The sequence below is a fragment of the Miniopterus schreibersii genome, assembly GCF_964146895.1.
Source record: "Miniopterus schreibersii genome assembly, chromosome: 3".
Classification (NCBI taxonomy): domain Eukaryota; kingdom Metazoa; phylum Chordata; class Mammalia; order Chiroptera; family Miniopteridae; genus Miniopterus; species Miniopterus schreibersii.
In genome coordinates this window covers 42,196,377-42,211,345 of record NC_138103.1, presented here as the reverse complement: position 1 = coordinate 42,211,345, position 14,969 = coordinate 42,196,377, and the positions used below count along the sequence as shown (strand labels likewise).

The 14,969-nt window shown below is 42.1% G+C and overlaps 1 protein-coding gene across 1 annotated transcript in view; it reads right to left on the bottom strand.

Moving 5' to 3' along the window:
• Positions 1-14,086, bottom strand: part of MCC (MCC regulator of WNT signaling pathway) — a 343,361-nt gene extending 329,275 nt beyond the window's left edge. The window contains exon 1 of the mRNA XM_081133287.1: positions 13,396-14,086. Within this exon, the coding sequence (XP_080989413.1) occupies positions 13,396-13,544 (149 nt within the window). The 5' untranslated portion in view covers positions 13,545-14,086. The remainder of the gene's footprint in view (positions 1-13,395) is intronic.
• Between the last annotated feature and the right edge of the window lie 883 nt (positions 14,087-14,969).

Here is a 14,969-nt window from a genome sequence, read left to right as displayed (position 1 = left end):
AATGTAAATTGATAGAGCCACTATGGAAAACAGTATGAAGGTTCCTCAAAAATTATAAATAGAACTACCAGATGACCCGTAATCCCACTTCTGAGTATTTATTCACAGAAAACAAAAACACTACATCAAAAAGATATCTGTATCCCCAAGTTCACTGCAGCATTATTTACAATAGCCAAGATACAGAAACAACCTAAGGATCCATCAATAGATAAATGGATAAAGAAAATGTGATATATATATGTAAAATGAAATATTATTCAGCCATAAAAAAGAATAAAATCTTGCCATTTGTGACAACTTAGATGGACCCTGAGGGTATTATGCTAAGTGAAATAAGTCTGATAGAGAAAGACAAATACCATATGATCTGGCTTATATGTGGAATCTAAAAAAACCTAAAAAACAAAAAAACACCAAGCTTACAGACACAGAGAAGAGACTGGTGGTTGCCAGAGGTGGGGGTGGGGGCAAAATGAGTGAAGAAAGTCAAAAGGTGTAAAATAAATAATTCATGGGGATTTAATGTACAGCATGGTGACTATAGTTAATAATACTGTACTGCATATTTGAAATTTGCTGAGAGTAAATCTTTAAAGTTCTCATCACAAGAAAAAAATTCTGTAACTATGTGTGGTGACAGATGTTAACTAGACTTATTGTGCTGACCAAACAGCCTCACGCTGTACATCGTGCACATGTGCCCACAGAGCTGCAGAAGAGCAGATCATTTCTAAGCTCCGGCTTCTTCTAAATGCAGCCTGCCACGCCAGAGCAGAATTTTGGAGATAGATGTAGCTTGCTGCTGCTCAAAGTGTGGTCTGTGGACTTGCAGTTTCTGCAACACCTAGGAGCTTCTTAGAGATGCGGAATCTCATGTCTGATACCAGAACTGCAGAGTCAGAATCTACAATTTAAGAATATCCCCAAATTATTTTAATGCACATTGAAATCTGAGAAGTTTATAGAACTTTATCACATTTATTCTATTTAAGAAACACTCACAGTAATTACTATAAACCAAGCACTCTTAAAAAAAATTCTTTAAATAGCAGCTCATCTTCTCCTCAGAACAACCCCATTTATAGTAGTATAGTAGATAGATACTTTTATACCCCCATTTTACAGATGAGGAAACCAAGATATTAAAGTACTAAGAACTGGTCTAAGGTCACACAGTGAGTATGTAATGGAGTTGGGATTAGAACTCCAGAATCCATTCGTGTATCACAACTCTATACTGCCTGCCTCTAGGAGACATATACTAAATAATTAGAATAGATATTGAAGGATGGGCATTTTGCACGATTAAAAAATACCTTCAGGTATTTAGAGCAGCAACTATTCTGGAAGCTACAAATTACACTAGAATGCCCAGAGGGATCCTCTACTGCAAAAGGGGTGTTAATTTAGGAAGGCTACCAGAAGCCAAAGCTTCTTCCTATGAGATATCAGTTATCAAAAATAAGCAAGAAAAATAAAAAGATAAGCAAGAGTGACAACTTACTAAATACAGCGTATACTACTAAATAAGCAAAAATTATTACGTTTTAATGATACACTTAAAAACAGAAATGAAAGGCAGCCCTGACCGGTAGCTCAGCTGGTTAGAGCATTGTCATGATACCCCAACGTTGCTGGTTTGATCCCCTGTCAGAGCACATACAAGAATCAGCCAATGGATCCATAAATAAGTGGAACAACAGATCAATCAATCTCTCTGTCTTTGTCTGTCTCTCTCAATAAATAAATAAAAAGAAAGAAATGAAAGGCAGTCTGATGATAAAGCAAAAAGGTTTAACCCACTTGCCTGAGAACTGTAACTGTTAGTGACCATACAACGCATTAGAAACTGAGGGAAAGAAATAAGATTAAAAATTGGTACTTTTCTTGCTTGACTTGTCAAATCAGGTCAAAATACTTTAAAAGTAGTTGCAGACCACCCACAGAGCTGGGCTCTGGCCTTTTGGAACTGTCCTTGTGGTGACGTAACTTCAGCTGAACCAACCATTCACCAACTTTCTACTTTCTCTTCTGGGTCTTGCACCCTTTTAAAACACCTCACAGCTCTGATGTCAAATTTGCCCACAGACTTAGGTTTTCCTGGCTGCCGATTTCACAGTCACCAAGACAGTGTTCAACAGAAACACTAGGAAATAGCACCTCAGGCTGCAATATTTTCCTGAGGCCTCCAGAAAGCGGACTTCACTCGAGTCAAAACAACACCTTTAATACATCTGGAAATGTAATACACAATGTTGGATAGCCATCAGCCCAAAATCTGAGCATTACTCAGTCTTTAGTCCAGGAGACATGCACAAAGAACAGAGGGAAGTTATATCAGATCTCAATAAAGTGAGAAAAACCCCAACAGCAATTTCTTCTCTAGCAACTCCAGGAAAACCTAGAAATATCTCAGAAAGGGTACTTTTTATGGTTATGGAAATAAATTGCTTATGCAAATGAAAATAAATATACTAGTGTACCAATTATGCAAAAATGCAACTTTTTGGTTTCATTCTAAGTAGCAAAAAGGACTGCATTGATTCTTTCCACAAATATTTACTGAGTATCTACAATGTGCCAGATTACTGTGCTAAGCCTGAGGATTTAATGGCAAGTAAAAACATAGTCATTGAGTGTAAACTGTAATTGAAAAATTAAAAAATTAAAATAAAACACACATATTCCCTGTTTTCATGGAGCTCATGGTTGAATGGACAAGATGTTAATCAACGTCGGGTGTGGCTCACCGGTTGAGCGTCAACCTAGGATCCAGGCAGTCAGGGTTCGATTCCGGGTCAGGGCACATGCCCAAGTTGTGGGCTCCATCAATGACTCTCTCATCATTGATGTTTCTATCTCTCTCTTTCTCTCTCCCTCTCCTTTCCTCTCTCTGAAATCAATAAAGATATATTAAAAAAAAGAAAAAGAAAAAGAAATTCCCACAAATGAACATATCGTTATAAACTCAAATAAATGCTCTGAAGGCAAGGAAGGTGGGAGGGCCAAAGAAGGTTGAAAAAGTGACCCTGGAGCTGAGTTCAGCAGTTTGAGAAGAGCTGGATATATCCAGTTGCATGGGAATTGGATGGGCACTGACTGCAGAACACACTGGACCGACTGAAATTCAAAGAAGACTAGAGGGGTTGGTGGACAGAGAGCCAGAGGAGAGAGAGCAAGGTGGGGCAGGCGAGGACGGAGGAGGCAGAACCATGCAGGGCCTCTGCTAGCCAAGTTAAGGATTTTTACTCACCTGAAGGGTTTTAAGCAGGGGTAACATGAGCAGATGTTGAATACAGCAGGGAATGCTAGACGATGAAGTGTGAGAGATAAGGCTGGAGAGGGGCTGAGTTTGTGCGAAATGGGCAAGGGCCCTAAATTAAATGCCCCAGAACGAGCCCGAACTTATTTGTAAAGCACAGGCAACTGTTGAAGGTTATTTGTAAAGCACAGGCAACTGTTAAAGGATTTTAAGAACTGCTGCTTAGTCTTGTGTTAGAGAAAAATGACTTTGGTGTTCATGTAGAGTGGCCTGGAGGGGACAGGCCTGCAGGTTAGGAGAGTAATTCTGGTTAGAAGTGAAACAATTTAGAAAATCAGGAAGGGGGAGGGAGATGAGCAGCCTTGATTTCACCCTTTGCTTATAATAAACATAATACTGTCAACACATTTTTAGAAGAGTAAATACTTTCCCAATTATATTCTCACAGTGATTTTTTTCATCCTGTTTATTATAAAATACACTCAGGTTAAGTACATAAAATTATCAAAGTAAAACCCCTGCCTAAAAGCATTAACCTCAAATGTAAAACATTCTGTTAAGTATGTTATTTCTCAGAAAGAAGGTCTGAATTTATGTAAATAAGTAAAAATTTCTCACATTCAAAGGAAATGTAGCTGTATTTTTACAAAAATGCCCTCCTTCACTCATCTACGTTCTTCCTTCTTTTATCTGTATCACAAATTTGTACATGCTGAACTTTTGAACAATAGACAATAGGTGTCTTAACCAATGGCACTTGCCATAATGTTGAATAGATGCCCAGTTAACACCAACATTGTTTAAGGTGTTTTTAAGTTATCTTCTACATTGTTGATATAAATATTTAAAAAACAACAACACAGCCTGGCCAGGCATGGCTCAGCGGTTGAGCATCAACCTAGGATCCAGGAGATGGGGGTTCGATTCCCGGTCGGGGCACATGCCCGGGTTGCGGGCTAGGCAGCCGATCAATGACTCTCCCATCATTGATGTTTCTATCTCTCTCTCTCCCCCTCCTTTCCTCTCTCTGAAGTCAATAAAGATATATTTAAAAATAAATAAATTAATTAATTAAATTAAATTAAAAAAAATAAAAATAAAAAACAACAACACAAAGCTCATCTATCTAGAACTTTCCAAGTAACAACTAAATATTCAACTGAGGGCTACCCTTAAACTCAGCTAACAACTGTCATATAAGGCAAACACATTAATGCTTATTGGTCAATCTGGAAATCTGTTCCATTTACATTTTTACTCTGTTTAAGCAACAGGGATCCAAATATTTCAACAACTGTCTAGACAGTCTTTCTGCTTACCCAACATTTTTTCTTCTTCCATCAGTTAGAGTCATCAATAATCAATGTCCTAAATTTAGTACTTACTCATTTACATATTTAAACTGACATTCTGAAATGACAATGAGAAGCTGACAATTAACTGTTTTAGAATGAAATGCCCTTTCTTGCCATATGGTTTCTATTTTGGGACTAACACTTAAAGAGATTTTCAATTTACTGAAAAAGAGTGTCTCCCCAGCTGAGACTTCATTTAGAATGCAAATGCTTCACCTTCTGTACCAATAATTTAAATGCTGTTCCCATTGATGTTGAGAAGCCAGTTATAGAATCAAAATTCATCCCCACCATAGACCATGGGTAAATTTAACAGTAAAGAACTTCAAGGCTCTCGAAAAAAAATGTTTTCTTGTGTTAGCTTGGGAGCACGTATGGTGGAAAAGATCATCAAGTAAGGGCCACAGACTTGTCCTTTCCCTCAGAGACATAGTCTTGACTTCTTGTCTTAAAATAGAGATATTAATTCCTTTTACAAGGATTACATGAGGTAATGTAGGATAACTGATTGTAAACTATAAGTTTACTAAGTGCCATTACACTTTAGATGTTCACTAATATGCTGACTCAAAGTAAAGGTCTGTAAAATAAGGATGTAAGCTGGGGGGAGACACAAAAATACCCTGAAAAACATAGTTACTAAAAATACATGTGAACAAACTGTTGTATAGATTCAATACAATCTCTATTCAAAATCTCAGTTGCCTGTTTTGAAGAAATTGACAAGCTGATCCTAAAATTTGTATGGGAACTAAAGGGACTAAGAATAGCCAATCTTAAAAAAAGAACAAGGTTGGAAGATTCACATTTCCTAATTTCAAAACTCCCACCAAGGTAACAGTAATCAAGACAGTGTGGTACTGGTATAAGAATGGAAAATAATTGAGAGTCCAGAAATAAACTCTTACATTTATGGTCAATTGATTTTTGACAAGGGTGTCAAGAAAATGGAAAAATAATAGTCTTTTCAACAGTGTTGCTGGAACACCTGGATATCTACATGAAAAAGAATAGACTTCTTCACACCATTCACAAATATTTAACTCAAAATGGATCAGAGACCTAAATGTAAGAACAAAAACTATTAAACTCTTAGAAGAAAACATTGGAGTAAATATTTGTGACCTTGGGTTAGACAAAGTCTTTTTGAATATGCCACCAAAACACAAGTAACAAAAGGTCACATAATATATGATTCCATTTATATAAAATGTCCTCAATAGGCAGAGACAGAAATTAGATTAATGATTGCCTATGGCTGAGGAGGTCAGGAGAAAATAGGAGGTGACTCTTAAAGGATATATTTTTAATGTAATGAAAATATTCTAAAATTGATTGACAGGATGGTTGCACAACTCTGTGAACATACTAAAAACAACTGAATTGTACATTTTAGATGGGAAATTATATAGTATGCAAGTTATACCTCAATAAAACTTTAGTTTTTATTTAAAAACTTAAGGAAATGCATGTGGGAAGCAGCAACAAATAGTGGTAAAGACCCTCACTTGAGAACCAGAGACATGAGTTGATGCTCACATCTTACTAACTGTGGAATCTTGAGCAAATAATATGTTTGAGCCTGTTTTTCTCATCTTTTTTTATTTTAAAATATGTCTTTATTGATTTATTGAGGAAGGGAGGACAGAGAGAGAGAGAAACATCAATGATGAGAGAGTCATTGATCGGCCGCCTCCTGCACACCCCCAACTGGGGATCGAGCTGGAAACCGGGGCATGTGCCCTGATGGGGAATCGAACCGCGATCTCCTGGATCCTAGGCAGAAGCTCAACGCTGAGCCACACCTGGCCAGGAATCTCATCTTTAAATTGTAACAATAAACCTTTTTCAAAGGGGCTATTGTATTAACTGAGGTCATGTATATAAAGTACTTGCTTAGCACAGAGCCCACCACACTATAAATAATCAATAATGTTAGCTATTAAAAGAAAAGACATGTGGGCCTAGACTGTAGGTAGTAGCTTAAAAACAGTAAGTTGCTTGAGATATTCCTGAAAATGTTATTATAAAATTATTTATATATAAACTTAATAAAAAGAGTGCTTACAAATAGGCAGGCTCCTTCTGAGACACTCAGTAAAAAGAGAAATCAGGATTCCATTTCAGGTCATTACAGATATAATCACAGAGACTGAATTTACTTTCCTACCTAAAACAAGAAGACCAGAAAAATGTATGAAACAATGTTTGCAGACAGTACATATGGACAACAGAAGACCTTGAGTAAAAGGGAAACTAGCAAGCTAAGCCTACAATTCCACCAACTTACTGCCTGAAGTCAGTTTCCCAGAGTCCACACAGCACCCAATGGTCTCACTGAGTGGAGGAGATAGAGAACAAAGTTGGGGGAAGTCACGGTAGATAGAAGTTGTGGTGTAGAGGCAAGAGGAAGGAATGCCTGAGAGAGAGAGCTCCAGAGATCTGCAGAGGCTAAATTAGCTCTAGACTAAAGGCTTCTCTGACACTGCCTAACAAAGCTTAAAGTGAAGGTTGCAGAAGATCCAAACTCAACTGCCTGCCAGAGCAGAGTAAAGGAATACAACAAAAGCCAACATCCAACAAGTTAAAATATCTAGCATCCAATAAAAACTTACCAGGCATACGAAGAAGCAGAAACGTGTCCCGTAACCAGGAGAAAAATCAATCAAGATAAACAAACCAGGAAATGACAGAGACAATGGAATTAGCAGACAAGGAAGTTAAAACAGCTCTTATAAATATGGGCCATGTATTCAAATGGAACTTCCAGGAGTGAAAAATACAATATCTGAAATATGACTGGGATTAATAGCAGCTTAGACACTGCAGAAGAAAAGGTCAATATATTTGAAGCTGTAACAATAGAAACTATCCAAAAAGAAACACAGAGAGGAAAAAGTTGGGAAAAAAATTTAACAGAGCCTCAGTAACGGATGGGAGAACATCAAACAATCTAATACATATGAATTGTAATCCCCAAAAGAGAGAGACAGGACAGAAAGGATGTTTGAAAAAATAACAGCTGGACATTTTCTAAATTTGGTAAAAACTTTAAATCTTCGGCTTCAAGAATTTCAATAAACTCCACGCATAAGAAAGCACAGATGAGCACTTCATCACCCACTGGGTGGGTAAGGAAACTAAGACAGAGACAAGGAATAATAGTTACTTAGTGGCACAGCCAAGAGTCAACCCAACTTTCCTAACTCAGATTCAGTGCTCCTTCCACTGTGCAGCAGAGAAATTACATGATCTGACTGACTTACTCTCTAATAAGTTGCCTGGTGGCTTTATGCACAGTTTGTATTTATGGAGGGTGAAAGGAGCAAAGTCAGAGAACTAGGAACCTGCTGTAACAATCTCTGTGAGATGGGTGACGGTCTGGACCAATGTGGTACTAGGGAAGGTGATGAGAAATGGTCAGACACAAGCTATATTTTAAGGGAGAATTGGTGGGTTTGCTGATGGGTTGAATGTACTGCTAGAAAAGAGAATACAGGATGACTTTATGTTTTTAACTTGAGCCTCTAGCAAAGGAATATGATTTACTGTGATGGGAAAACTGAGGGAGGAAGAGTTGGGGAGGCGAGTCAAGAATTCTTGCTTTTTGTATATGGTAAGTTCGAGATAACTTCAGTGGAAAATAATTCTCCAAGCAAATGGCATACACAGAAAAGCAAGTGTAGCCAATACTTATATCTGACCAAATAGATTTTGAGATAACAAAGGTAACAAGAGACAAAGGTGGACATTTTATAATGATAAAGGGAACACTACATCAAGAAGACATAACACTTCTCAATATATATGCACCCAATCAGGGAGCACCAAAATAAATGTGCCATTTCACATTTCTACCGGGAATGTCTGAGGGTTCTGATTTCTCCACATCCTTGCCAACGCTTGTTATTATCTGACTTTTTGATTATAGCCATCCTACTGGGTGTAAAGTGGTATCTCATTGTAGTTTTGACTTGCATTTCCCTAATAGCTAATACGTTAAACCCTTTTCATGTGCTTATTGTCATCTGTATATCTTCTTTGGAGAAAAGTCTATTTAGATCCTTTGTTCATTTTTAAATGGTTGCTTATAGAGTTGCGGCAGAAGAACCTAGCAGGGAGCACTATTTAACCACTGTGAAAGTGCTTGTAAGAGAAAAGCTGGCAATTGTCAGCCACCAGTCCCAGAAAGGGCAAAGCATTCTGCAACAGTTTCTGTCAGCTGAGGACTCTGTACTCATTTCTGTAACACATTTTTTTTTTTTTAATCCTCACCTCAGGATATTTTTTCCCATTGCTTTTCAGAGATAGTGGAAGGGGGAGAGAGAGAGCTAGAGAGAGAGAAACACCGATGTGAGAGAGACACATTGATTGGTTGCCTCCTGACCGGACGGGGCATGGAGCCTGCAACCGAGGTATGTGCCCTTTGCCAGAACCGAACCCGGGACCCTTCAGTCCACAGGCGGACGCTCTAGCCGCTGAGCCAAACTGGCTAGGGCCATGTATTCATTTCTTTTCTGCCACTGAACCCAGAGACCAGAAGCAGCTAGTCAGAGGAGGATAGGATTTCACTGATTTTTTTTAGAGAGAGAGGAAGGGAGAGAGAAAGAAACATCAATGTGAGAGAGAAACATTGATCAGTTACCTCCTTATTGGTTGCCTCCCATATGCACCCCAAATGGGGATCAAACCCACAACCTAGGTATGCGCCCTAACGGGGAACTGAACCCACAACCTTTTGGTGTACTGGTTGGTGCTTCAACCAACTGAGCCACTCAGCCAGGGCTTGTCCAATCCTTTTTAATGCACTAGAGGAATGATATCATACAGATATGTCACCAGGAAAACAAATTATGTTCCTTAGTTATGGGATAATAGAGTATTTTGATTTTATTTTTGTACATGTCTGTATTTTTCAAATTCTCAACAGGAATATCATTTATAAACCAGAAAGAAGTTATTTTTAAAAGAAATATTCTTGAAGAAAATATATTCACATTTAAAGTTTTTTATAAACATGAAATATGCTTGGAAATAAAAATTCTTAAAAAGTTTTTCAATATACATGAATATACCATTCTTTATCTTGGTAATTTATTCATCAGAATTCACTGATTTATTGCTATATGGCAAATAATGTGCTAGGTCCTGAATGTACTGTTTTAACAAAACAGACATGATTCCTGCGCTCATGAAGGCTACATCTAGTGGGAAAATGACAGTAAACAGGCAAACAAAGTAGTAAATAGAAATGCAATTACAAGTTATAAAGAGTGCTTTGAAAGAACACCATTTATACTATAATGGGGAATAATAGTGGGGTAGAGCCAACCTACTTTGATATAGTGGTCAGGGAAGGTCTCTCTAAGGCACCAACATTTGAGCTGAGGCTTTGGAACTAGATAGACATATAAGTATTGGTTTTAGATATTTGTGTCCAAAAATTCAATGTTGTAAAATATGAAGTTAAGTCCCTGTACAGCTAATGAAATGCACAGAAGAGGCTGCAGTGGTCCCACTGTGCAGCCAAATCCTGCCCTGTCCAAGCTGCAGTTGTCTGCTCCAGGTTAAATATCCATGAGGATGATTCTAAGTGCCTCTGGCAGGCTGGGAGTTCCTTGGCAGAAGCAGCTATTCCAGGAATTTCCATTTAGCAGATGCCTTTTTTTGTCAGCCTGATGGGGAAGGTTGGGCCAAGAGAATATTGATGATTCAAAGCCCTACCCTTGACTTGCCACTTCCTGGGATGGTGCGCCTTGACATTTCCCTTCGTGGACTCAGTCTGTCTTTCACTTACCCTGTCTGCAAACATAAGATCTCTAGCCCACTTGTGATCGAGAATGAGGGCTAGACAAAGAACCTAAGTCAATACCGTTGAATGTGGGTTACTTGTTGCAGTATATGTTTTGGCTGTTACTGGATTACCCAATATCCATTTCCTGTTCTTAGGAACAGAACTCAAAATTTGTTTAGAAGGCAATGTGACCAACTGAATTACATGCTTCCTTGAACTCTATTGCAAGAAGGCATGGTAAGGTGGGATGTTGTTTGACCAATAAGATGCCAATTAAGGGATTTGGGGAAAGCTCTGTCCTAATGACATAGGCAACACCCATTTCAGCTTCCTTTTACATCTTGCTCCCTAGAACTTGGAGGTGAGGCTGGAAACAAAGCAATAATTTGAAGTCTATGAGATAATCATGATGATGAATACTGTATGTGAAGGTTGGGGATGCATTAAGATAGAAGAAAGGTAGGCATTTACAACATGGTGGAATGGCTGTCCCAACCTGGGTGGACCTCCTCCAGATTTCTACGTGAGAAAGTCAAGTCTTTTTTGACTGTGGTTAGGCTTTTATTATGTATAACCAACTGAAAACCTAACCAATACAGCTGTGTACCATGAGCATAAAGATTAACATCTTTTGGAGAACCCGAGTTTTTTAAGGTTTTAATGTAAAAGGGCAACTCTCATCATGTTTAATAAAAGAAAATTCATAGCATTCCACACCTAATCACCTACTCTAGAGTGGTCAGTAAAGGATATTAAACAGGGATAGCACAAAGAAGCAGCTTTGCAGGGGGATTTGTTTAATGGCACCATACCAAACAAACGTATATTCCAGGTAAAACTGGGCCTGCTGTGTAAACATACTTCTAGAGAAGTTCCTTGGTGCTCCCTTTCAATAAGATTGCATCCTTGAAATCATCCTATATGGGAATTCTGTCACAGCACAACTTCCAGGGCAAATCTGCCCATAGTTAAAGTTTAGGGTTCATTATGGCATAAGCCTTTTAAATTTGAAGCAGATACATTAAAGTGATGTGGTTGAAAAAATGATATAATTTTCCCCCTACTTTTGCTCCAGCAGGTTTCTACTCTAAATCTCCCTTACCGCTACCTTACAACAACGCCTTACCCTCCAACGCAAAGCCCTCAAATTATGCTCACAGAATTCATCATCCTTCAGGGTAGATGCAGCCACCATTCAAAATAATATAAGCCTTTGTACAGAAAGTCTAGATTAGATAAAACAACATATTAATAGGCCAGATTAGAGGAAGGGAAGAAGAGAATTCTACTAGTTTTCTACAGGGTGTCCCAAAAAATGTATACACACTTTAATAGCTGATAGCTCAAGTTTGAAAATAAAATGTATTTTAATATACACTGTCTTTATAATTATTCAAAGTGTATTTATACATTTTTTGGACACCTTACATATGCACTCTTACCCATGTGAATTACACCTTTTTGCATCCTAACATGAAGAATGTAGATTGTTTATATTATTGAAAATGAGATAATGGCCTTTCAAGTAGGAACAGCACCACAACAAATCTAAGCTATATGATCTTTTTTTTTTTACAAAAATCCCAGAACCAAAACAGGGACAGATTTCCACATAAAAATCTATGTGGGGTCAACTAAAGTTACATATATTTTTTCATTTCAGAACATAATTACTCCATAAAGTTTCCTCATATCTAACGTTTCCCAATGAAGCTTTAGAAAAGTAATAAAATTCAGCTAGGAATGATCATAATTCAGGCAAAGGCTCTAAGTAAATGATTGTTTTTCTAACGGTTAAATTCTTACATGTCAAATTACCTGTTTCAGAGAACATTAAAAAAAAGGGGGGGGAGGGAATAATTCCCCCGCTCTTTTTCTTTACACAGGCAAGGACAATCAGCAGGAGGCAGCCTGGAATTTTCAGAGACCCTGAGCATCACCGAGACAAAGGTGTCACACACAAACATGTAATGCACAGGCGTGATACACAAACATGTAATGCACAGGTGTCATACACAAACATGTAATGCACAGGTGTCATACACAACGTCGGCGGCCCACATCCTCCAAGGCAATTCAAGTTTTGGCGAACAAGGTGCTCAGCTCCCTGTTTCAACCTATCCTAGAGGCATAACCGTGGAACATTACGATTGCCGTCCTCACCAGCGGCGTCTGATAAGTCATGAAAACCTGGACAGAAGTCATCGTTTTGCCAAGCCCCGCGGCTTAGAGCCGCAGCGCCGCCCCTGTAGGGGCTCCGGGCTCCGAGGGGTGGTGCGGGACCCCCTCTGGGCGCTCCCGCGGTTCGCACGCGCAGGGGGCGGGAGCGGGGTCTGTGCGGCAGACTCGCCGCTTCACTCCCCAGCCGGCGCCCGAGCGCCGCGCTCCCCTCACGCCGCTGGGTTTAAATCAGTACAGGCGGCAAACCACACCCATGCTTTGGGCTCCCAAGTTTGAAAGGCAGAGACCCTGTGGCGCAGGAAAGTTCCTCACGGCTGGTTTTCACGTCCAGCCCTGTCGCTGGAGAGCGCCTCCGCACCCCGGTGCGCCCGGGGCGGTCCACCGAGCGGCAGGACAGACAGCTGCCCGGCGCCCCCTCGAACTGAACGCCCGGGACCCTGCGCGAGGCTGCAGGTCCGCCCCTCCTGCCGGGGACCGGCGGCCAGAGCCCGCGTCCCCACGGGCAGGGCGCCCCGAGACCCAGGGGAGGACTCGCGTCCTAAAGGGATGTCTCCCAGCGCCCAGACAAAGACAGCGCTGGGAAAAGTTGGACCAACTGGCATCTCCGGGAGGCGAGCGGAGCAGCCCCTCGGCCTCAGGGACCCAGCGGGCGACGCGCGCTCAGAGTCGCAGCCAACTTTTCCCGGGAGCTTCTGAGCAACTTGCGGGAAGTTGGGGCGAGAGGGCAGCAGAGGGAGGGTCAAGGGCAGCGCGGGGAGCCGGCTCGCCCCCGCCGCCGCCGCCGCGCACCCCGCGAGTACCTGCTGATGTAGCCGTCGCCGTCGCCGTCGCACGTCTGGAAGAGGCGCCGCATCCGCTCCTCCTCGCCGGTGCTGGACGTGTCGCTGCTGCTGCTGCCGCCCGCGCCGCCGCTGCTGCCGCCGCTCGCGCTCGCCGCCGCCGCCATCATGCGCCCGCTCCGCGCTCGGGAGGCGGCCGCGCGGCCGCGGGAGGGCTCCGCGAGGCTCCCGGGCTGCTCGCCGCGGCGAACCTGCCTGGCGACGGAGCATGCCCAGTGGCCGCCGGGGCGCTCCGGGCGGGCGATTCCACCTCTCCGGGTTTTGCCGGGGCTGGGAAGATGGGCGCCCGGCGACCGCGGGGGAAGGCACCCTGAGCGGAGAGCGCGGGCGGGAAGGTGCTCGGGGAGGCAGGCGGCCGAGGGCGGCGACGGGGGCGCGCGGGAGACGGAACGCGCCGCAGACGCCGGGAAGGGTGGCAGCTCCGCGCATCCGGCCGCTGGGGATGCTCCGCGCAGAGGGCGGGCGTCCTCCCCGCAGAGCGCTTCTGCAGCCCCGAATTCCCCTTTCCGGAACGAAACGAACAATACCGTTTCTGCAAACTCAGAGCGGTGCTCCTGGCCCCTGTCTGTAAACTGCGCTGGGTTCTGCACCCGTAAGTCCCAAATGACACTTGGACTGGTTGGTCTTTTTATGCGCTTTTAACACCTGCCCCCAAAAGGTGACCGCCCGCCCCCCCCCCATTAACCCCGACTGGTCTTACATCTCCAGTGGGGGAAATCTTCGCTCCTGTGTGCACGGCTGGCCCATTCCTGACCCGGCATCAGTAGAATTTGTCCCAACAGCTTTAATAGCATCAAGAGCGAACACAGTAGTGTCATTTGACCCACACAACAGACCTGAAAGATGTCTCTATTATTATCAACCTTAAGACAGGAGGCAGGGTTATCTTGGTTGTAAAATAAGATAGAATATAATGCATTTGGGATAATGTCTGGCACCTACTAAGTGATCAGTAAATGTTAACTCTCATTATCCCCAATTTATAGATAAGAAAACAGAGGCGCTGAGATTTGCTTATGGCTCCAGACACAGTATGTGTCAGGGCAGAGGCAAGCCCAGGCAGGCAGTCTAACTCCTAGCAGGAACCCTGAAACACCTCAGCAGAAGGGGACCCACAATGAATCAATTTGTGGTTTTGTGAATGACTCATTATTCTGTCTCAGACTTTCTGCCAGAGGTCTGTGAAGTCCTGTGGTGGTTTGGAAATACATCCGCAGATTCTTTGGTGCACCTCTCATCAGGAGCTGGGGCCTGTCCCCTCCCCTGGAAACCCAGTGGGCCTTTGAGACTGTCTTGACTTGTGAGGCCAGGTTAGAAAAGTCAGTGCAGATTCCATGTGGCTCTCATTTGAGACACAGGCCTCTGAAGTCCAGAACTGCCTTGAAAGAAGTCTGGCCACCCTGAAGCTGCTGAGCTGGAGAGACCAGGTGTAAAGACAGAAAGAGATGCCCAAGGAGCCTCAGCTGTTTTGAGCCTTCCCAGCCCAGTAGCTAGATGAGTGAATGAGTCTTGAGAGGCTGCTAGCCGTAGACTCT